Raw genomic sequence first — 24,770 nt, 5'->3', positions numbered from 1 at the left:
TATTAAAGCAGCATATGCTCCCTGTAAAATTCAGATGATATCATGCAAAAATGTATTACAATCAACTTCATTTTTACACGATGTTGTTGTGGACATCCTTCCGTGTCAGGAACTCCGGGTTTGTGTCATCATTTGTAATGGTGCCATACAATTCCATTATGTAGGTGTACCGTAATTTATTTAATAAATCCCACTTATAAAAATACCATAGTGACGAACATCCTTGATCCCGAAGGGTCACATCTACTTACTGTCCACCCCCCGCCATGTAAAGGTTATTTCCCCACCTATTTGCCAACTCTGGGCATCATTGCTCTATTCTGTGCCAGTTTTATAGGCAAAAAGTGTAACTTCCTGATGTCTTGGTGTGTTTTTCTTCTATTATGAGCAAGGTTGGACCTCATATGCTTTTGGTCATTTGTAGTTCTTCTTCTTCTTCTTTTTTTTTTTTTTAAAGATTTTATTTATTTGACAGAGAGCGAGAGATAGGCAGCGAGAGAGGGAACACAAGCAGGGCGAGTGGGAGAGGAAGACGCAGGCTCCCAGTGGAGAAGCCTGATGCGGGGCTCAATCCCATAACGCCGGGATCATGCCCTGAGCCGAAGGCAGACGCTTAACGACTGAGCCACCCAGGCGCCCCATTCGTAGTTCTTCTATAAATAGTCTTCATGTCTTTTGTCTTTTTCTTCTTGAGAGGTTAATATTCTTCTATTTTAAGAACTTTCATATGTCAAAGATTTTGGTAATCTCTTGTGTATATTGCAAATGTTTCTCTCATTTGTTCCTTATCTCATCTGAGCCTCACAGCAATCCCTGGGTTGGGGGGGGAGGGTAGACAGAGCAGGTGGAATTATCCCCACTTAATTGATGTGGAAACTATGACTCAGTGAGGAATATTTGGGTTTCCTTGCTTGGAGCCTGCCATGCCAAGCTATCCTACTGCTCCAACAAGGTCCTGATGGCACCCTTCAGGATTCTGGGAGGAATAACTTTTCTCCTATACAAATCAAAATGTCTAAACTATTTGCTCCTGGGTTTCCTCTTCTGTGAAAAGAAAAAGTATGGAGTCGAAGCAAATGATCCCTTACATTCTCTTTAGCCCTGCTATCTTTTGCTTCTGTGATTTGAAGCACCAGAGAGATCCACTTGGTTGAGGGCGTTGTCTGTATCCTCAAAGCACGTACGTGGCTTGCGGGAGGCAGCTGGGTTGTCTTTCTCCACGTACCAAGTGTCCATGATGGTGAGTTACCAAGAGCGTTTCCTTCCTAGACCTCCCTGGGCTGGAACTGGGAACGTGACTCTGGCCATGTCTCTCCCCAGTCAAAAGCAAGCCAAAACCCAAGGCCACATCGCTAAACTCCAGCGTTTCTGTGTCATGGCTGGAGGGTACTAGGTCGAGGAAGCTACTTCCTCTTCCCACAATCCCTGCAGACATCATTAGTGGATCACAGCACGCACCATCTGAGCCCGGCCACAGCTTCATAATCCTTGGAATTGTCTTCGAGGAAGCAATGACTATTTGACTAAAATTGACACGGGGATAAACTATTTATCTTCCTGAGACTAGGATATTTTTCCTAAAGATCACTTTCTTATTACGAAATTAAAATACGTTTGTTTAGGGGGGTTTAGGAAATAGATCCTGAAAAAAAAAAGAAAATAAAAATAATCCCTAATATCATCATTGTTAATATCACTTTGGTATGTATGTTTTGGGTTTATACAAAAAATGAGATCAAGCTTTTGGAGCTTACTTAGTCACTTAAAGTATATATTGGATGTCTTTCCGTTTCATTAAACATTAATCAGCTGCTCCCTTTCAATGGTTCATGGTGCTTCCCTTCAGAATGGACCATGGTTTATTTATCCCCTGTGGCTGGGCACCTTAAGATCCCCTAGAGCTGGTCTCCTAGGTTACTTTCTGTTATTTACACGTTCCATTGTCTGCCGTTACAAAAATGTTGCAGTGACCAAATCTTTGTGCGTTATCTACGGTTCTTTCCGTGGATAAATGCATATAGATGGACTAGCAGTCTTGCTATACAAAGAAAAATTGCCATCCAGAGAGCCTGCCACACGTTATATTCCCCCGGTTCCACGGAAGGGTCCATTTCTCCATACCTTCACTCTCAGCGAGTAACGTTCTTCTTAGCATTTTGTCATCCCGAGAGACAGAAATTCCACTCCTTAAATTTACATTGTTTGATCACTAGTAATGCTTTTTTTTTGGGGGGGGGTATGGCTATTAACTATTTGGTATTCTCCTTTCCTGAGCTGCCTGTTTATGTCCCTTGCTCAGCTTTCCCTTGGGATGTTATCTTCTATTTCCTTAGGGATCCGTAAATATTCCTTATATATTAGTGATGGTCACTCTTTGTTACATCTATTTCTGATCAAGCCCAACAGTGACTTACTCTGTGCTTTCTGCTTAGAGTCATATTTACAAAAGCTTTCTCTACTATCTTAGTTGGCCTTTGTATGCTTGCAAAAAACAGGGACTCATTCAGAACCTCCAGAGAAAGGAGGTAGGATGGGGAGGGCGGGCATTGTAAGAACAGGTGGAGATCGACCTAAAATGGGAAGCCCCAGGCATTCCAAAGCGCGGGTCTCCAGAGTCAGGAGCACACGAAGCAGTGAAGCAGTGGAATGTGGGAAGAAGATATTAGCCCCTCTACTTAGATGTCTATATGTGCTAAATTTTTATAGGAAAATAGAGCAAACATATCTGAGATATACAAACATGGACATGTGCAGTTTATAGAATAATAAAACAATTACCCATGTATATATCACACAGGCTAAAAATATTATTTATTTGCTATTTCAGCCTTTCATTTTTCTTTTTTTGTTGTTTTTTTTTTGTTTTGTTTTCGTTAATGTGCTACACCTGGCAACCACTTGCGTATTCATGCAGTGGTATGCGTAGATAATTTATAAATAATACATGCGTGTATGTTGGAGGGTGCTTGTCACATTTTTTGTTTAAAAAAATTGTGAATCAAAAAGGTTGGAGGAAATCTCTCCGTTGGGGTCCCTGCTTGTCTCCGTCTGCCTGCTCCTTGCTCTGCCCGGACTCTGCTCACCGCTGTGCATGATGCGTGTGCACGTGGCTCAGTGGCTCAGGGCATCTCCCTGTGGCCTGGCTGGGTCTGTCTTCACCACAGCCTTGTGGCAGCTCCCATTGCCGACCAGCTCAGCCTTCCTCTGTTCATGTTCCTGAGGGAGGAGCGGAGCGGTCCAGCCTGTGAACCGCCGACTCTGGGCTGCGGTGGCTGTGACCACGTGGTACAGGAGACGGGCCACTGCTGCCATTAGGCGTGTGTGGGCAGGACGTGCGCCATGACCCCTGGGGCAAACCTACCCCCAGTAGGGTAACTATTCACACGTATTTCCTGCTAGTGCTTTTATTATTTTTTTATACCTAAATCCTTAATCTACCCACGTCCATTTGAATGGAGGGTATAGAATAACTATCTCCCTTTTCTCATTTCATTAAGTTCACTGAGTCCCGATACTAATTGTTAGTAATCTTCACCAATCCAATATACCATCTTTGTTAGGGAGTTTTGCAAAACGTGTCTCTGTTTCCATACTTCCATTTGCGATTCGATCTGGTAAATGCCGTGTACATAGTATAGTTTTTAAAAACTTGGGGCACAGCAATATATTTTAATAGTGGTAAGGCAAGTCCTTTCTCCTTGCTCTTATTTTTACTCCCTTCTTGTATTTTCTTGTATCTTTCCTATAATTATTCTTCACATTTTTTTTCCGGATTGATTTCTGAATCTTTTTGTTGAGCTCCCCAAAAATGCCATTGCAATTTTTTAAAGTAAGGTTTATTGCGATACAGAGGTGAGATGTATGTCGTGTGTATATACCCAAATGATACACTAAACGCCGCCCCCTGTGGAGAAGGAAGGGTGATCCTTGCAGGCCCCGTGGCTCCACTGTCTTCTCTAACTAAGAGTCTTACCAGAGCCTGAGCTGACCAGGAGACAGACAGTTTCAGCCTCTCCCAGTCCCACCTAATTACATCAGCTACGCTCGTCAGCCTCGGGCCGACCGGAGGGCAAACGGTCCTCGGTCTTGTTTCAGCCCAATGCTCCAAAAGGCCCCAGTGGAAATATTGCATTTTGCCCTGATAAGGCCTCCCCGGTTAACCAAACAGCATCTCTCTCTGCTTTTTGCTGTAATTCTATCAACCGCGAAACCCTTGGCATCCTGCACTGAGGAGAAGTTCTGACAGGGAGTGATCTATGTCTTTGATTAAAATTTGAAAAATGGAGCGATCAAACCATCACCAGAAAATGGAATTTGTTTACTTGAGAGATACTTTCAAGTGATGTGTTCCACCGAAGCCAAATTAATTAAAGAAAGAGCTTCCTGGCAGGGGGAAGATGAATTACTTTATTATTTTTTACTTTCTCTCTTCCCCGCTGGGGAGAAGTTAGTAGGCTCCGAAGTCAACGTGCCACGGAGCGCTGTTCTCAGACCTTCACGTGTGTAGGAATCACTCGGGGATCTTGTTAAAATGCAGATTCTGGTTCAGAGTCTGGGATGGAGCCAAGACCCTGCGTTTCTAGAAAGCCCCCAGGTGGTGCGACGCTGCTGGCCCCTGGGGCCACGCGTGGGCAGAAGGCTGGACAGGCGGTTCTAGCATTGGTTTTGCTGCAGACTTGCCGACGAGTTCCTTTCTCCCCTCCACGATGAGGACGTGCCGGACGGTCCGTGCCACAGCCAACAGCATGACAGCAGAGCAGCCTCAAGGCCACCACCGGGACCTGTCCGCCCAGCTGATGCAGAGCCCAAGGCTCTTGGTGCCACTTCTTGAGACCGGGGGCCCTCCCACGTCTGCAGAGCTCAGCTTGGCCCCTCGCCCTGGCACCATCTTCAGTGGAAAACGGATAACGGGCTGCCAACTGCAGACCCGCCCAAGAATACTTGAGATGGCTCAAGTATAAGGGCAGTGTCCCTGGGTTAGTCCCTAAAAAGGGACTTGACCGGCACGGGAATCATCAGAGCGGCTCCCGGCTTGACTGACACGGCCAGCCGCTGCTCAGGGTGGCAGCCAGCAAGGAACATGCCTGCTCCCTCCTTCCGCTTGCTCCTGCTGTGTCCTGGGCCCAGAGAGCCTCCAGAAGCCTCTGGGCAAGTTTCTCTGCCTCTCTGCTAGCTCGGGGTGGGTGGGTGGAGTCACTGAGCTCCTTCTCGTACCGTTGGTGGCAGGAGGGCAATGACACTGTGTGTACGTGCACAGCGCGGTGGCCCTGCCTGCCTGCCCACGGGGTCCTGGCCCTGCTCTGACATTGCTCCTCTGGGTTTGCTGAAGCTCGCGGGGGGCTTCACCTTCCACGTGGTCTCTGTTCAGTCCACCGCCCCCTGGCCGCCTGGCGCTAGCCGTCAGCTTGTGTCACCGTCCCTGTGACAGGGAGCCACTTCTCTGCATCACGGTTTTCTCTTGAGCCTACCTTCACGGGAACTCTCCCTCCCTCCCTCCCTCCCTCCCTCCCTCCACGTTTTAAACTGTAGATTGCGTGCAGCTAAATGCCTACAACTTAAGTTTATAGCTTAGTACATTTTAGATATGGGATCGAGCTGTCCCCTTGCACTTTGCAATCAATAACCGCCCAGCTCCCGGCGATGACTGTCTGCTAGTCTTCCCTGTTCTCACAGCACCTCACTTCGTGCTCACAGTTATTCCCGTCGTACAAACAAAACAACTAAGATGGGGGTGGAGGTCTTTCTTATCTGGTCCAGCCCAAATACCGCCACTCCTGAGTGGGAACGGCGGAGAGGCTTGCAGGGGCTTGCGGGGCTCGTCTGAGGCTGAATGCAGACATGGACACAGAGTCCCATGTGCCACACGGACAGAACACGCCTCCAGGATGAACGGTGTCGTGGCTCCTTTCAGCAAAGGATCCAGTGGTAAACCTGATTGGGTATTTGCTAGTATTAAGTGAAAAACAAAACACACAGCTTGTTTGAGGTCATGATGGGATTGTGACTTTGTTTTGAGAAGAGAGAGCTGGTATCTTTCAGGGAGGAGTACACTTGTGGGATTGGGGTGGGTGGGAGTGGGTGCAGGTTTAGATGAAACAAGATCGGCCACACGGAGATGGGCATACCAAGGTCACTAAACTATTCTGTGCTTTGATTATGTTTTAAAATTTCCACGATAAAAAGAAAAAAGAAAATTCATTTTTTTTGTTTTTGTTTTTTTTTTGTTAAATGGCCAGGGATTTCTCCTGAAATAGTACACAGGCTGTGTGACTTTTACGACCCCCCCCCCCCCATGAGGGGAGACATTAGCACCCTGCCTCCTCCATGAACCAAAGCAGCAATCACTGCGGGCCCTGCAGGAGTGGGTCAGGCCAGGCTCTTGCTCTCGGTCCTTCCAGGGCTCCCCCCGGCCCCCAGGCTCACAGTAGAGCCAGAGTCCTGGCCGTGCACAGGATGTGACCCCCGGCCCCTTCTCCAGCCTCTACCTCCCATTCTCCCCAACTCAGGGAGCTCCTGTGGCTCTGGGCTCCTTGCTGCTCGTGCTTGCCAAGCACACTCTGGGGTCAGAGTCCTGGTCCTGGAAGATCCCCCCACCCCCCAAGATACTCACGGGACTCACTCACACGGTTTCAGATGGTCACTCCCGAAGGACACTCCCTTGACCAATTAATGCCCATCGTCCCCATCACTCTCCAAACCTTTGTTTCTTCACAACAGTCTGATGCCATTGAACATATCTGTTTATAGTCTGTCTGCCGCACTAAAGATAAGGGGGCTTCATGGGGCCTCTGCGCCTACTGGCCCTAGAGAAGGAACCCCATAGGGCTGCTGGCTCTTCCCATACGATCGTGCCCTGGTGTTCCTGTGTCAAGACCAAATGCCCCAGGTTTCTGGTTCGAACCCTACGGTGTCTTTCAAGAAACTTGTCTCTAAATTCGAATGCCATTTAAGCAAGCAGGTGTGAACGTTTCATGAAGGCAACAGGACCACAGTTCCAGGCTTAGGTGTGTGTCGGGATGGGGGTGTGGGGGGCAGAACGGGCAGGAGCCTGTCAGAAGTCAGCATCCCCCAGGCAGGCTGAAGCGGAGCAGTGACCGAGGGAGGGCAGGAAGCACTTATAACCAAACCCACCTGTCGACACCATCTGTCAAGCAAGCCCCAAATTGGCACCTGCCCCGGGACCAGAATAACGGCAGCCCTCACCTGCTAGGCATGTGCTGGTGTCTGCACGGCTTCTCGGGGGGACCCTCCCATTGGCCCTGCACCGGCCGTGCTGGTAGTGTTCCCAGGTACTTGCAGGGTTCACCTAGCCCGCATGGTTTTTTCTTTTTTTAAAGATTTTATTTCTTTATTTGACAGAGAGAGAGAGAGCACTAGCAAGGGGAGGGGCAGAGGCAGAGGGAGAAGCACGCTCCTGTTGAGCGGAGAGCCCGGCACGGGGCTCGATCCCAGGACCCGGGGATCATGACCTGAGCCGAAGGCAGATACTTAACTGACTGAGCCACGCAGGCGCCCCCGCATTGTCAGTACTGAAACCAGGGTTGGTTTTAGTGCAATGTGTGCCTGAGGGGCAACGGTGCCACGCTTATGTTTGAGTACCCAGGCTGTGTGCACACCGCACACCTACCTGTGCGTGTGTGCGTCGGCGGGGGGGTGTCGGGAGCTCTGAGAGTGAAGATCGCCCTGAAAACTATTTTTTCCCTAGCTAATCCACCACCTCACCTTGGCGGAAATACTGGGCCAATTTCAATATTTACCAAACTCAGTAATAAAACAAATAAGAACTTGAGCCCGACTGGACCCTGGGGGCTCTGGGAAGACGACCACTCAACACTAAGCAGCAGGTGCCCATGGGGTGGGGGGGGAGAGGGGGCAATGGGCAAGAGGGGCTGGAGCTGGCTGTGTCCTGCCTCACTTTATAAAGGGATACACTTGGGAGTTTCTGGCGTAAGGAGAGATTTTAAATGATGATTCAAGGGAAATGCATCCGAATATTGTTACTTCCTTCAACTTCTCTGTATATTCCAAATTTTCTTTACCGAGAATATAGTGTAATTGTGGAAGAACCAATCACCTTTAAAATACATTTTAAAAATGAATAGCAAATGATGACCTAAGTTCTAGAGGTGTTAAGGAATAAAAATGGGTGGTGACTGCTCTTTTAAAGGTAGCTCTCACACAAGATTTAAATTGTACTGTATGAAAAAAGAAGACGTTATTTGAGGGATCATGGATGATTTGAGAAGTTTCATTTTTTACTCACACATTTAAAAGCAGTAAGAAATATTTTAAAATATTTTAATTAATTAAATTAATCAAAATTATTAATATTTTATATATTTTATATTTATATTTATTTTATATAAATTTATATATAAAATATATTTATATAAAACATTTATATTATATTAACAATTATTAACTTATTGATTAATAAAATTAAATATTTTAAATATGTCAGTGCATTTGCAACTTCAAATCACCTTACTGGGTTCAGATTAGCCTCCCAACTCATGGGTGTTTTACTGCGGACGGACCCAGCGGGTGGTTCAGCGAATCTCGGCGCCTAGACCTCAGGTGATTGGCCACCTCGTGGACAGCCGGATGCATTAAATACTTCCGTGCTTCCCGCACGCGCACGACTCTTAAGAATTTTCAAATAAACAATGGACATTTCTAAAAATTTAACTCCGTGGAAAGTCCAGCGCAAGCACCCTAAGTCACCCAAGTGATAGCTTTGTTGAGAGGCAGCCTCGATTTTGATTTCCCCAAATTCATGATTGAAAGGCTGCCCGCCCAGCACATGACACCCCCACGTTTGGTTGGATTCCCAGGGTCACTGTGAGCCCCCCCATGGCAGGGGAACACGCTGGGGCTTGACTGGACACGGGTGCCCAAGTTCTAATGTAGGTTCAGAAGGGCTGGGACTGTCCCCTCACGAGTAAAAAGAGACTTGGACGTCATCTCTGAGGCCCCTTTCCCTGCTTCTAACATCCTGATTCTAAGCCTTTGAACTTGACACTGGAATGAGGAGCAAAGACGTTTCTTCAAAAGCTGCTGTTCCCTTTCTGGATCATGACACCAGTTCTAACCTGGAACAGCTGAGAATGAGGACTGTGTTTTATCGGGAGCAAGCCTTCGGCAAAGTGATCCACAGAAATGTTCTGGGGCTTAAAACAGACCCTCTTTTCTGATGTCTGGCATTTTAGGTATTTAGTTTTTGTTTTTTTTTTTCCTTTTAAAGTAAGCTCCACACCCAGGGTGGAGCCCGACAGCGGGGCCTGAACTCACAACCCTGAGATCAAGACGTGAGCTGAGATCAAGTCAGAGACACTCCACCTACGAGCCCCCCAGGCGCCCCTATTTAGTATCTTTTTTGTCACACGAGACTAGTCCTTTGGTGAAGTCCCTCGCCTTCTTGACAAGGTTCCTAGCAAAGGCATTCCAGCCTGGAGTTTCCATAAACTCAGTCTTGTGGCTGCTTCTCAGGGAGCCTGCCCCGAGGAGGGAGAATGGCCACTGGAGTGAAGCCCCGCACACCGGGGCTTAAACAGACGCCCCTCTTGCCAAGGCTCGAGCCTCCAAGCCCAAGAGCAAGGTGTCGGCAGAGGGGGCTTCTCGTGGACTTGGTGTCTCCTCTTCTTCAGGGACGCCAGTCAGACGGGGCGAGGGCCCAGCTGCACGGCCTCATTTTCAGTCTGAAAAGACCCTCTGTCCCAATACCGTGACACCCTGAGGTACTGGGGGTCAGCACTTCACCATTCGAATCCTGGGGGGGGACACAATACAGCCCACAGAGCCATTGCAGAGTTTACGGTTTTTCTTTTTCACATACTTTGACGTATTTTTAGTAGGTTTAATGTTAAGTATTGAGAGTTTAAAAACCAAGAGAGGCCTGTATCATGTGCGTGTGAAACCCAAGTGCTGTGTAAGGACCTATCGTCTGGCTAGAAACGATACTCGTTGCATTAGGATTTACTGAAAACCTTGCGGAGCTGCCCTGGGGAGCAGCTTCGACTGGAAAAAGGGGATGGTCAAGCCCAGACACCCAGGGAAGCTGAATTCACAAACAGAAGATTCGACAATCAACACCACTCAACAGTCATTTTCCTGGATGGCTGTGTGCAGAGCACTTTCAAGGGTCACACCAAAAGGTGGTCAAATTGTCACCTGCTCAGATCAAAACCTTGCTTCCCCAGAGTCCCTCCAGGCACGGTCCCCAGGCCGCCAGCACCCGAGGCACCTACAGGTTACTGGCGAGCGCAGGAGTCTGCGTCCCACCCTGGACCCCGAGAATTCAGCTCTGGCAGGGAACCTGGGCTTTAACAAGCACTCAAGAGGCCCCCGAATCCTTGGGTCTCTGCTCTGAGGGCTGTGTGCTGCTGTGCGTGCACCCACGATTCACCCACAAGAAAGGTCATGACTGCAAAACTGAACACACCTTTATTTCACACTTGTTGCAACCCAGTCTAGGCAGACAAGTACCCTGTGTCACAGTCATGATCAAGATCCCCTTCTGTCCACTTGGTAGGTCACTGAAAACCCAGCGATTTAAATAAAAATCACATAAAAGATCTGTAGAGAAACTGATCTAGCGGTTTTCCCCCAAACAACAGATTTCCTCTTCATTAGTAACCGCAGCAGGCGCTGACGGGAACACAGTGCAAACCTGACCGTGAGATGTGTTAACACGCAGCACTATACATACGTGCGCTTTCAAGTCCAAAGATTAACTACGAATGTCCAAGAGCCTGATTTGACTGTTACCAGCCACCAAGAACCCGAAGAGGAAAAGCAAGGGCACTATGGAAATTTCACTCTTCCTGGAAATTCAGCCTCACACACTGGACAAGGGTCCAGGGCACTGGAGAGGCAGCAACGCTGATCCAAGGGCCCTGCTGACGCGGGGAAATGCACCTGCCGTGCCTTTCCTGCTTCCCGGGGTCCGCTCCACCAGCTTCACACTAACTTGGTCCTCTGGGCTCAAGTGACTATTCGGTTGGAATCTTTATAGTTCCAAGAACTATCCTGGCTGAACCCAAGGGTAACACGCCCTGTCCAAAATACAGATGTTCTCGTGCAAAGGCCATTCTGTAGGTTGCATATGTGTGTGTGTGTGTGTGTGTGTGTGTGTGTGTATGTATCTTGGCTCCTATGGGAGACAAAGCTTTTCTCCTCTTTCACAAGAGAATACTGCGGCCGGGACGGCGGCTCTGGCTAGCTCTTCTTCCTGTGTTCCCTCATGTGCGCGGCAATGGAACCAGCAATTTCTGCATTCTTCTTGTTCTGGCCAAAATAATCTAGGAATTGACCATCTGGTCCAATCAAGTACATGATTATTGTATGATCCACCTGCAGGGAAGGGGGGAGAGAGAAAGGACACACAGATTACCAAAATACGCCGCTTAATTCACTGAGTAAATGCCGCAGAAGAGAATTTCACATTAATGCTTAAATAGCCTTTGTAATCTCTGTCATTTACAGAATGGGTCTAAGCCTATTATAACAAATTCACGGTGACAAGTACCTAAATCTTCTGTGTTCCAGGACTCCACACTGACTACTGCTTTAAACAGCAGCTAGAATTTGGAATTCTTGTTCCACCTGTAACGTGCGCATCCACACGATGTCTGAGAATCTACTTCCAAGAACCGGCTGCTGCTTTACGAAGAGCCAGGTAGCTCATGATGCCTAAATGCTGCCTACGTTTTAGAAGAATCCAGAAAACTCACCACTGGAGGAAGTAAAAGTAAGTATATAATTTATAAATTCCAGCACAGTAGTTGGTCCTGATATTAGTGATGCAAATGGAAATGTGAAAACAAGGGTTGTCTCCCTTAGGAAATTTGTATCTACTATGTTGAATGATCCTACGAGAAGCAGATGACCTGGAAACACTCAGGAGCCGTAAATGCTACACCTCCAAGGACTCCTCTTCAGTTTATTATCTGTTTTCCAGGCAAAGCTCTGAAAACATTCCTAGCTCTAACTTAGGCTTACCTTAGTCATCCATTTTTTTATTTATATGCTTCCACCAAATCCAGTTTAAATGAGAAGACCTGGCGCCTAGAGTCCTTGGAATCTACTGCAGGCTTGACTGCTATTTGGCAAGACAAAAAGACAGACAGGCATGTGCTCACACATACCGAACGGGAGCCGCCCCCCGAATGTGCCCGTCGCACAGTATAGGTCTGTGAGGTCATTACTCCTTATAGACACACATTCGTACAGGGAGCGTGAACGGAAAGAGCCACTTGCCTGCGCACACAAGGAAGGAATGTACGCCAAGAGCTCCGACAGCTGGTGGTTTCATGTGTCTTGGAAGAGCCTAACGCGGGAGCAGGACGCGGAGCTGCACTTCCCCGCACATCTGACAGTCACGGAGGCGTCTCCGGCTCGCTCTTCGAGCCTGACTGTGGCCTGCATCGTTCTCCCTACTTCTTCCTTTTTCCCACTCCGTTCTCTCTCTCCCTTAAAAGACTAGAATTCCAGTGGATTTCTTCAACGAGTGTTCTTACTATAAGTTACTTTCTAGCACACAGTGAAGATACTGTTCTATCCGCATCCACCAAACTTGTCACTGGTCACGTCTCCACGTGCGGCTGGCTTGCGGGCAAGCGAATCGCTGTCTGTCTCTAACACAGGGTGCTTTAAAGTGCTAGCAGTTTCTAGGATAGAAATAGGAAGTTGGTGTTGACGGACGTGCTCTTTCTCACTAGGTATCCTTCTCCTCTACAAACGACCCAAAGGGCTCGAGAGTAAGTTGAATCACTAAGTGCCAGACCGAAGCTTAAACCCGGGTCTGTCCACTTTCACAGTGCACTCCTTCCACCAGCTCATGGCCACGATCCCCGCTGGTGTTCTACTGCGGACCCCCAACGCGGCTTTTCGAACGTGTGAGTTTTCTAGACACATGTATATGTTCCTTATGTTTTGAAAAGGTAACACGTGCACAGAAAAATGAGCACAAGAACATAAACTTATGCAGTGGAACTGTGTCACTCGTTCCAGACGCCCAGCGTCCCTCTGTTGTGCTCAGAGGGAACCACTGCCGCCGTTCCTTCTGGATTCTTCCAGAGAACTGCTTGCACTTACTAGTGTGTCTGTACCTGCCTACCTCCTTCACCACCAGCACTGCTTCCTTCTGTGTGGAAGCAACAAAACACTCTAGCTGCTTTCTCATTTTACAAGGGACTGGACACCGTTCTCTGACTACACACACAGTAGCTTTTAAAAATCGGTTGCCTGGTTTTCAGTCTTCTCCAAGAACGCTGCTATAGGGCACAGGTGTAGAAACAGTCCCCAAAGCAGAATCTCTGAAGTAAAAGGTATTCACTTTAAATGTGACACACTGCCCCCCGAAGAGGGTGTATCACTTAAACTCCTATCATCCACGCAGGGTGGTGCCTGTTCCTCCTAATTCAAGTGTATTCCCTCTTTTCCCAAACTAGATTTCGACAGTATTTCAAACTTTCAACCTCTGCGGATCTAACAGGTAGAAAGCAGCATCACATTGCATAATTCCCATTCTTTCATTCGGAGTGGAACCGAACATCTTTTCTTGGCTTTGAAAGCCAGTTATTTTTTTCTATTTTTTTTTTTTTTTTTAAGAGAGACAGAGAGAGACAGCATGGTGGGGGGCAGAGGGAGAGAACCTCAAGCAGACTCCCCGCTGAGCGCAGAGCCTGACGCAGGGCTCGATCCTGAGATCGTGACCTGAGCCAAAATCAAGAGTCGGATGCTTAATGGACTGAGCCACCCAGGCGCCCCAAGTTGTGGGGTTTTCAAAAACACTTCCCGCGTAACACAGACTAAGGTGGTAACACATATATAACGCAGTGAAGTCCACGCTTAGCTTCTGACGGAATCCCACGTGTCTGGTGTGCCCACTTTACACGTACTAACTGTCTGAAGACTCCACGGGCACTCGAAAGCCAGAGGCTTCCACTCTGCGGCTCCTGAGATTAAGAAAACCTCGCTCGGTTACATCTCAGCCTTTAAGACACTCCCTCACTCCCTGCAGGCCCGTAAGTCTTGCCAGAAGCTTCCCATACCATTTTGTGGATGAAGGTCTGTGGCCTCAAGGCACCGAAGGCGTACCAGTGAAAAACCCAGCCAGCTGGAGAGCACCTCCCCCTACTGGCTGATGTAGCAAACGTATAGCAACCACCTCATTGGTTCCTTTTTGTTGTTACTTTGATTCCAGGGCAGTTAATAGCACCCAGTGTTCATTAGCTTCAGGCGTACAGCTCACTGGTTCCGAACAAAAGGTCAAATTCTTAGGGCAGCAGACCAGTGTGTCGCAAGCATGAATTCCAGAGGGTCCAACTCTCTACGAGACTTAAATAGCCGCATTCTAATTTTTAAAATGGAAAGTCACCATTCCCATTCTGGATTCTGTGCAGGACTGCCTTATGACACAAATCTCGGCGCCCAAAGGCACCTTCATGTTTATGACCTGCAGGGCACGGAGCTGTCGCTACTGGTTACAGGCAGGCTCCATGAAAATGATGTGTTCTTGTGAGTCAAGACCAACCCGTCAACGGAGACCACACAGGCGATGTTCCCAAGTGTTTTACGAAACACACGAAGGCCGGCGGATGGTAGAGTCGGGCATCTGTCTGACAGCGGTCCGACCCAAACCAGGGTCTGCAGACAGACTCTTATGACTAATCGCTTTGCTCAACCAATGTTACAGAGAAACCAGAGCATGAGGGGAAAAAACGTAACTACTACTACAAGGTTGACTAGTAACTGACAGGAAGAAATGTCCAGTTTGGGAAGAAAGCTGGGTGGGCGGGGCGGATGCCCTTTGTGGGTGCTTCGCTGTGAGAGCACAGGTAAGAGAAGGAGCAAGGCTCGTGGGGCGGCGTGGCTGAGTGCCAAGGCAGAGCTGTACAAACACCACCTCCTGTCTGTCCTTTATCAGCAGAAAGCAAATATAAACACAGAACTTTCTACAGTTCCTAGAACCATACCCCTCACAGACAGTCTACCTTCTCACGGCTTTCAGTCTTGTCTCTTGCTTTTCAGAACTCTTACGCATTCCAAAAATGCGGTTCCCAGGGCCTCACACTACTTCCTATGCCTCTTCCTGGGGACACAGGGAGAACCTACACAATGTTTTCAACTCAAAAAAGCGCTGTCCCCAAGTGATGGCTTTTTATTTCCAACGTGATATCCACTGAATCTAAAATACCACTCCCTGTGTATTTTCCCGTAATTTTATGGGCCACTAAAAAGGAAAACAGACAATGAAGTTATGAGAACAGTGAATATACATTAAACCAGCATCCTTAAAAAAATCGATGCTTCTATTGCCCTTTCAAATATCCCCTACTCCTGAGGAATTCCTGCTGATCTCAGCCTTTCTTTCATTTCTGAAGCCAGTTGTCCGAGCTGTACGACTGTGTGGGGCCTGAGAGCCGGCCCGTGGGCGACACCCGAGCATTTACTCACTATGTAGTCCTCATCCTCGTCCTTGGGGCCAGGGCTGTAATACACCCTGTATGCTCGGGCCACTTGATCAATCTCTTCTTTGCTGCCAGTCAGGCCAACCAGTTTGGGAGAAAATTCTGAATAAAAAATGAGAAACACAGTGAAAAAACAGAAGCAAGCGAATCCCCCGCCCCCCGCCCCATCGACTTTAAAAACCAGTCTCAGTTATAAAGCAGCTCTACTGCCACTTTCTTCTGTGGGTCCCTGAACACTCCCTCATGATTCGCAGGAAAAGATGCCCACAGAACAAATGCAAATTCTCCTTGGTAATAAAAAAGTCACATTCGCCAAGACAGGCCACGTCCTGGGCCATCAAATGCACCCTAACAGATTTAAAAGAACAGAAACTGTATGACGTGTGCTCAGACCACAGCTGGGTAAGTGGAAAATCCCGAAACACGCGGAGATGAAAGTTCTGAATAATTCATGGGTCAAAGAAATCTCGAGAGACTGAAAAGTACTTTGAACCAAGTGAAAATGAAAACACAACTTCTTGCCATTTGTGGCGTGCAGCCAAAGCAGTGCTTCAAGGCACATGTGTGGCACTGAATTTGTACACTGGAGAAGAGACTAAAATCAGGACTCTAAATACCCCCTTAGGAAGCTAGAAAAAGAAGAGCCAATTAAATCCAAAGTGAACAGAAGGAAAGAATGAGAGCAGAATCAATGAGACTGAAAACAGGAAATCAGTAGAGATAAAGCAACGAAACCCAAAGCTGTTTCTTTGTAACATGTAAATCAGATCCTTTCAAAACGATCTTGTAAAGATCTAGAGAGAATGGATTCTTATTATTTAAATCACATTTTTTTTATTAGTTGTTTTTAAATACTTTGATTACTTCTGAGACTTGTGATGTTTACAGATATTGTCATGAATTAAGCAGTGCAGTTTTTCATTGTATCGGTTTGCTTCCAGACTCAGTCATCCCACGCCAACAGCTGTACCTCATTTTCCAGCAAACAATCTCACGGCATGCATCCGCTGTTTGGTTTCTGGGATTCATGGAAATGAGCTGGCGGAGGTCACTAAAACACCTGGATTCATCAGACTACAGAGATGACAGTCCAACAGCTAACAGCAGGACCTTCTTCCAAAGGTGGAGGAAAAAAGCCTACTGTCATTTCTAATTCATCCTGAATTAAAAAACTGTTCAGATACTGAAAAAGCAGATGGCTTGTTTTTCTTCTCCACTCTGAGTAGAGAGAAAAAGTGAATGAGGTCTAAATTAGTTGCACGTCCAAACCTTTTTAAAAAAATTGTTGCAATCGCAATAAATTTTCTACACGTGAACTTAAATATTTTTAAATTTCCTCTGGCTCCAACTAGTAAAGATTATATTGTCACTCAGTGTATGTATGTACTGGTGAAGCATACTACTGTGAGGTTTTTGCATTTCAGTTACGAGAACTCAGATCTCTCATTTGGGGACATTTAGGATTTGGTTAACCTGCGCCAATAACCGCCAACATCACACCTCCAATAAACCTCACTGTCGCCCAGTGAGTCACACCGCTTCTCACTGCTTTAGGAAATACTATGTCGTTGTTCAAATTCCTGCTAAACCTGCACCCTTGTGAACATAAATTCGCCTTAAATATCTAATAAAAACTCTAAAACTTCAAGAAAACATAAACCTTTCTCACCTTTGGCTGGGCAAAGATGTCTTAAAAATGAAACCAAAAGAATTATCTATAAAAGAACACACTAATAAACTGGATGTCATCAAAACTGAAAACTGCTCTTCAAACCACATTAAAAGACTGAGACGACAAGCCACAGACTGGGAGAAAAATGTCTGCGATCGTACAACTGATAAAAGACTCGTATCGGGAATATATGTAATGAACAAATACAAGTAAAACGAACAGCCCCCCCAAATGAGCAAAAGCTGTGAAAAGACACCAGAAAAGAAGACTTACAGATGGTAAATAAGAACATGAAAAGATGCTTAATATTTTTTTTCTGAAGATTTGAGAGAGCGAGAGAGAGAATGAGCGAGTAGGAGGAGGGGCAGTGGGAGATGGAAAGAGAAACCCAGGCAGACTCCCACTGAGCGCAGAGCCTGACACAGGGCTCGATCTCATGACCCCAAGACCAGGCCTGGAGCGAAACCAAGAGTCGGACACTTTAACCAACTGTGCAACGTGCCACCCAGGCGCCCCGATGCTTACCACCAAGGGTCATCAGGGCAAAGCACGTCAGATCCACGATGAGCTACCACCGAACACCTAGTGAAGTGGCTAAAATTAAAGGCTGACCACATCGAGTGTGGTGAGGCCGGGCAGGAGCTGGAGCTCTCACGCACGGCTGGTGGGAAGGTGAAAATGTACGACTGCTTTGGAAAACTGTTTATCAGTTTCTTGAAAAGAGGAAAACGCACCAACCACATGATCCCACAGCCTCCTCGTACGCATTTACTCAAGAGAAATGGAAAGTCCGTGTCTGTACGAAGACTTGGACGTGAACGCTCTGTAGCGGCCCCGAACTGAGGTAGCGCAGTGTCCGTCAACAGAACACTGCTCAGCAACAGCAGAGTGGCCTACTGACACAGGCGCAAACATGGATGAGTCTCCAAAGAATTCTGCTCAACGAAGCCATTAAAAGAAAAAAGTACACAGTGTAGAATTCTGTTTACGTAAACTTCTAGAAAATGCAAACTAACCTACGCTGACAGAAAGCACATCAGTGGGTGCCCGGAGACAGGAGTGGGGGCAGGGGGGAGGGAGGAGCAAGGGCGCAAGGAAACCGCTGGGGGTGATGGGAACGTCCAGTTTTCGACTGTGGTGATGGTGTCACAAGTGCAGACATACGATGAAAGATGATAAACTACAGACTTCATATCCCTACGTGTTAGTTTATGTTCATTATATCTCAATAAATACATCAAATAAAGGAAGATACAGCAGGTGCCCCACGAAACACACTTTAAAATAACCTCAAAGCTTTAGACGATACGTGTTTCAATGGGTCATACGTAAAATTAAATGTAAAACTATTCATTAGTCCCTTTGACCACGAGCCTAAACCAATTTCACTATAATCAAAATTAAAATTCCTGATTTTTCAGTACCCACGTGCCCATCATTCCTATAACAAAACAGATTTTTATTGTCATCATTTTTCAGCTGAGGAAACTTGAATCCCAAGAAATTATGCAATGTGCCCAAGCTCATGAGAACCTAAGCATTCATCCTTAATTCTACCATTACTTAGTCTGTAAAAGTGCATTCTCATAGGTTTTAACCGGCACGAGGAGATGCTTCCACTTTCCATGCAAAGTTATATATGTGTCTCTGTCATAATAAATGTTCTGGATTTATAAAAAATGTGTTAGGACCTCACACTGTAAAGAAAGTCTCTAATCTCCCAGTCTACACACTCCCAGGATGTACGTTTGTCCTAATTTTACAGAGAGAATGAGGTACAGAGCTGGAATTAGAAGCAATGTGTCCTCACTCTCTACTCAACGTTCTGTCAGCTTTGTTGATACATGAAGGCCAAGTCCAGTCCTTCCTGTGACAAAATAAACAGAGCTGTGCATTATTATTGGTGGTTATTTGCTTATCAGCCAAAGTCACAACTGAGCCTCGCCTTTTTATTTGCCTCTAAACCTAAGGATAGTATCATTTTTTGTCCTCCCTATTTCATGAGGCGTGTAAGGTCAAATGAGTTGATCTTTCAAAAACTCTAAGAGCTCAAACAGATGTAAAGTATTATTATCGTTTTAGTATTTTTATTTTATTTATTTACTTGAGAGAGACAGAAAGCATGTGTGTGAGCTGGCGAGGGAGGGGTGGCAGAGGGAAAGAGAATCCTTGAGCAGATTCCCCACCGAGCACAGAACCCGACCAGGACCCTGAGATCACGACCTGAGCTGAAGTCAAGGCTTGGATGCTTAACTGACTGCCCCACCCAGGCGCTCCGAGATGTAAATATTATTAATAAGACATACCTTTCACATAATTTGCGATGGCTTCTTTTGTGTCCCTTTCTGGGTCAATTGTGATGAAAAGCGGAGTTAAATTTGGCAGAGTCGGAATATTATCTGGAAGAAAGTTCTCACTGGTCAGTATTTGCACTCTAGGGGAAAAGAGGAACACCAGCAGTGACAGTGGACAGCAGTAAGTGCTACAGCAAGGCGTTCAGGAACAGAGGGACACCGAACATTCTAGCAGAGAGGACGGGCAGGGGATGGGACAGCCTGCAGGAGGAGCAGATGTCCACAGTATCTGTGGTGGAACCAGATAATTATCCTACCCAACACCTGCACCAGTGCATGCACGTTACCCAGATCACATCATGTGGTTATCTCGTGTCCTGATCCAACCCGATGTTTGCAGTTTGCCTCCCGCGCTGTATCTCAAGGGCAAGGTAGCTATCATTAAGGGCTGGATCCCCCGAAACAATCTATTTTAAGGATGTACCCTGCCTCCTCATTGGTAATAAATGCTGCTAATTGTACATCACAGACCGTACCAGTGATTTTCCAGTCTGTCTGTCATGGGGACGATGGCAGGGTCAGTGATGGGCGTCTACAATCAAGGAAGGGACACAACGCAGAGCTATGGGAAACCAGACCTCACGGCATTTTTAAGCAATCTGACTTTCAGCATCAGAACAAGCTCCCTCTGGTAAAGAATACAGTCACAGGAATCCAAGCAGGGAACAAATGCGATGCTGAGATTTTATGTTCTCACAATGAGCCCAAATGATCACGACACCCAACCTGACAGTAATACGAGAACGTGAAAAGCGTGGTCACATTAAGGACATTAAGTAAACGTACTTTTTATAGTCGGTGATGGCTTACCTATCTCATCCACGACTTGAATCATTTTTTCGAGTTCTTCTGGACAGACATCAGGGCAATGAGTGAAACCAAAATAAATCAATACCCACTGACCCACGTAGTCCTTGTCGGTTTTGGGTTCTCCTGTATGCGTTGTGAGGGAAAACGGGCCCCCGAGCAAAGGCTTTCCCAGGCTCCGCTGCCGTTCCTTCTCCAGCTCTTGAAGAGATACAAACACACACATTACAAAGATCAATCTAACCACAGGCACCAAAATGCCTGATGTACGGTCAGTTCTATACTCACGACTGTGGGGGCACAGACTGGAAAACAGTCTGTTTCCAAGCAGCTTAAAAAATCTTTTAAGAAAAATAAGAATACGACAAGGAACAAGATCAAATCAAATGCTATGGTATTTAGTAAGTACTCTAAGAAAGCAAAATGGTAAAGAGATTGCTTCCTCTTCTGAACAATTCAGTCCGATCGCGAGGCGCAACCACGGCGGGGGTGAGGCAGGGGTTGCCACGGCCCAAAGCGGACTGTCCAGGCCTAAGTGCGGCAGGCTGCGCGGCCTGGAGTCTGGAATCTTAGCCTGAGTGTCCCGGGGAGGGCATCTGAATAGGGTGGGGACAGCGGCCATGGGACCTTAGTTACACATAAGGGATTGATCACAAATAAGTGTATTAAAGATAAGAGTCACACAAGGCAGGGGCGCCTGGGTGGTGCAGTCGTTAAGCGTCTGCCTTTGGCTCAGGGCGTGATCCCAGCGTTCTGGGATTGAGCCCCACATCAGGCTCCTCCGCTGGGAGCCTGCTTCTTCCTCTCCCACTCCCCCTGCTTGTGTTCCCTCTCTCGCTGGCTGTCTCTCTCTCTCTCTTAAATGAATAAATAAAATCTTTAAAAAAAAAAAGAGTCACACAAGGCAGAAGAGGTGGAAAGAGGGACTGAGAGAATCAGAACACACCCTGTAACATCGTTGTAGAGACTGCAGGTGCTGGTGTGAACTTGCGGCTGAGACATACAGATACAGACGTAAGCGGACATGTAAGGACATACGTCTAGTTTCTAGCTCCGTCCACGCAGAGCATCGAGGAGCAGACACAACCCAGCAGCGACGAGCCCATGTCCTGACTTCTAAATATCATCCTCCACTACAAGGAAATGGCTTTTTGGAGAAGTGGCTGGTTTCGGGGCCACGGCAGAGGAAGGACAAGATGAGCCAGATTTAAGGAAGAACTCAAAGAATGCTGGAGGCAGGTCAAAAGGAATGGGAAGTTGCTCAGACTCCCAGGGACCAACATGGAACAATTTGAGCATCAAAATAAAGAGAATATGGATTACAATTCTCAGAATACATAGGAAAGCACAAGTCAGTATGGACATACGTAAACGGAGAGTTTGGTGGAGACGGGAATATTTACGTTTGTAAATACACACCACAAAATACACGTTAACTACGTTTTCAGTAGAGAAGCCTGACAGACGCATGATGGACCTGAACATTATCAGTATGTTTAACAAAACGCAGTCACGTGGTACCAGACTAGAAGCAGCGAGAAAACAGCATCACTTTGGTGACATTCCTGCCGAAAAGACATGACCTGAATCTGAGGTCAAGGAGGAAATCAGACAAACCCAAACTAGGAGACATTTTACAAAATAACAAGGTTTTCAAGGTCATGAAAGTCACATGAAGACTGAGAAACTGCTACAGACGGATGGAGACTAAAGAGAGGGGTGGGTACAGGAATGGTTCTAACCCGGATCCTTCTGCAACACTTGAACGAGGTCTGAAGGCTGAATGACAGTTAACACGTTGATGTTAATTTTCTGATTTGATGGCTGCACTATGATTATGTTGGGAGAACGTACTTGTTTGTAAAAAGTACACAGTGATATATTTGATGAGGGCATCATGTCGGAAAATACTCTCAGATAATTTAGAAATACTTTTAATAGTTTCATAATAATTTTTTAAAGTAAAACAAATACTATTGCAGGCAAAATTCCAAACTAAAGTCAAAAGACTGCATATCCTAGAACTGTCTCTGCCACTACTTTCCTAGCTTCTCAGATCTGTTTCTTTGTGAAACTAAAAGAACTTCTCATGACAGCATGAAAATCACAGCAATAAAACACCAATAGTTGTTACACAAAAGAAACACGTCTATATATCGATACGGATCTGACACTGTGAAGATTCTAAAGCCTAGGAATTCTTACACACTTACACACATCCTTTGTGTCATGGCATCAAAAGAGACTCTAAAGAACCAAAACAGATTTAAATGATATTTTAAAGGTTTACTGGAAACTTCTAAACCAAGTTTAAAAGCCCGGAATATTCACTAAAATATAAAGTTCTTGCAAACAATTTCTAAACACTTTCCATGCTAATCCAGAGCCGTTCCTGGTACCTCCTGACCAGGTTCTCCCAATCTCTGTCCATCATCCATGGTCAGCCTCTGGCCTCTCCTCTGCTGATACTCAGCGGTTTGCAGTGCGGGCTGGCCCTTCTCTGGCCCTCCGCGCACCCTGGGCTTCCCCCTGGCTTGGCAGAGCCTCGTCTAGTGAAATCCTTTACTTCTGTGTCTGCTTCCCTGCCATGTGCACCTCAATGGCTGGACCGCATCTTAGTCGCCTTCGTACCCTCTGGGCTTCACCACCCACCTCCAAACCTGTCCACATAAGTCTTTTCATATTGTTAGACAATGGTATCTTGGACTGGATCCTGGACTAGATAAAAGACAATTTAAAAAACTGGTGAATTCCAAAACATTTAGTGAATAGTATTGCACCAATTTTAATGTTAGTTTTGATAAATAAGCCATGGTTATATAATTTGCTAACATAGGGGAAGCCAGGTGAAAAGTACATAGGAACTCTCCCTGCCATCTTTATAACTATTCTGTTCATCTAAAATTATTTCAAGATAAGTTTAAAAACAAAATAAAAGATGTTACAAAAGGATTTTATTCTGAGCCGGCCAGAGGATATCTACTTACTCTGTGTCTTTTCTTTCTTGAAGTACTTCATTCCAGCCAATAAAGCCCCACCAATTGCAAATGTGAATGCCAGAGACTTCCAGGAAACCGGCTACTGGGGCAGAGATTTCAAATAAAAATACTAGTAAGATGCAAACATTTAACCATATTCAATTTACTGTCATGGCTTTTAATATACACAAATACAGGTCTTGATCCTGTCTAGTATGTTGAATGTTTCCGGTTACTCTGGGGTGAGAAAGTACTGACAGCGTCTGGGAGCAGTTACATCTGGGATGTGATCCAATTACAGAAGCAATCATTTCCAAAGGGAAAGTCCTTAAGTGCATTTCATGTGAAAAACGACCCAAAGCTCAGGTCCCATAACCGTTACTAAGTGTGACCCTGACTCCAACTGCTGATTTCAAAACCGGTTAATTATGTGATTGTGTTGATACCGGGAACAAAAATAAATCAAATAAAATTCGGGAGGTTGACCTAATTCTGGCTTCCGGAAGTAACAAAGCCAAAGTAGAAATGGAGCTTCTTGCAAATTATTTCTTTGCACTCTTTTCCAAATCCCAAGGTAAGTAAGATGTCGACTACCTCGACCTCATTCATTAACCTTCCTCCCCCAGCTCCTAACGCCCACTTCTCTTACCCATCACTAGTGGGTAGCGGCTTTCAAGTTCTCCCGGTGTCAGAACTAGAACCTGAGAGAACCCAAAGAAAAAAGGCATACCCTGCACGCAACTACGACCCACATCTTGCTCAATTTCAACATATACACCGAACCTCTTAAGGGGGTTCAAGTGACAGAAATAAGCAGGCTCTGACTCTTCAATCCTGGTCAACTTAAGGCTGAGACCTCCAGGTAAACCCGAACCCTATTCTGGGGTATTATGGGGCGAGGAGGCGTAAAGTGCACTAAAACCCAAGCCCGAGAACCCAGCCTCATGGAGAAGGCGTCGGTTCTCACGTTCTCCCTTTCGGGCTGGACTACCAGCAAAGCAAGAAAAAGGCAGGAGGAGAGTCTGAGCGGGTAAGGCTGAGCTGGGGACCATTTCCGAGATCACCACCAAGTGGGCCGGGGAGGCCGCAGGGCGGTATGCAGGCGCGACGAGCAAAGGGAGGGCTGCATGTGTGCACTCACCCCGGGTTTGGAGGGGCGGGTGGGGTCCCTACGGCCCTTCGGCTCGGGGCCGGACGACCCCGGCGGGGGTGGCATCGCCGTGCTCAAGGGCCGGCTTCCCCGGCCGCTGCAAGCGAGCTCGGAGGTCCACCACGCCTCCTCTCGCCGCGCGCCGAGTTGCCTCAGCCAGACTCTGGCGGCCCCCTCCGCCGGGGCGCAGACCCCGAGCCCGTGAGGCACGAGCCACCAAAGTCGGCCCCCCGGAAGCCGCATGCTGAGGCGGGGGACCAGCCAGAGCCCCGCCATGCACTCGGGGGACCGCACCTTCTTTGACCCGCCCCCCGACTTCCGGCGCCGTTTCCACTT

General features: G+C 46.8%; 1 protein-coding gene and 1 long non-coding RNA gene across 2 annotated transcripts in view; one reads left to right on the top strand and one right to left on the bottom strand.

Moving 5' to 3' along the window:
• LOC123002212 (uncharacterized) overlaps positions 1 to 16,575 on the top strand; it is a 63,301-nt gene extending 46,726 nt beyond the window's left edge. The window contains exons 3-4 of the long non-coding RNA XR_006411892.3: positions 11,548 to 11,749; positions 16,415 to 16,575. This is a non-coding gene — a long non-coding RNA (uncharacterized LOC123002212). The remainder of the gene's footprint in view (positions 1 to 11,547; positions 11,750 to 16,414) is intronic.
• LOC113271216 (protein SCO1 homolog, mitochondrial) lies at positions 10,427 to 24,770 on the bottom strand. Its single transcript, XM_026521012.4, has 6 exons — positions 24,426 to 24,770; positions 23,294 to 23,384; positions 20,310 to 20,507; positions 19,452 to 19,544; positions 15,460 to 15,575; positions 10,427 to 11,352 (listed from the first exon to the last, which is right to left on the bottom strand). Exons 1-6 carry the CDS (start codon positions 24,708 to 24,710, stop codon positions 11,218 to 11,220), a joined length of 918 nt encoding a protein of 305 aa, XP_026376797.1. The 5' UTR covers positions 24,711 to 24,770; the 3' UTR covers positions 10,427 to 11,217.

Source organism: Ursus arctos, unplaced genomic scaffold, assembly GCF_023065955.2.
Source record: "Ursus arctos isolate Adak ecotype North America unplaced genomic scaffold, UrsArc2.0 scaffold_14, whole genome shotgun sequence".
In the NCBI taxonomy this organism is placed as follows: domain Eukaryota; kingdom Metazoa; phylum Chordata; class Mammalia; order Carnivora; family Ursidae; genus Ursus; species Ursus arctos.
Note: the sequence above shows the minus strand (reverse complement) of the source record. Positions and strands in the feature narration are given on the sequence as shown.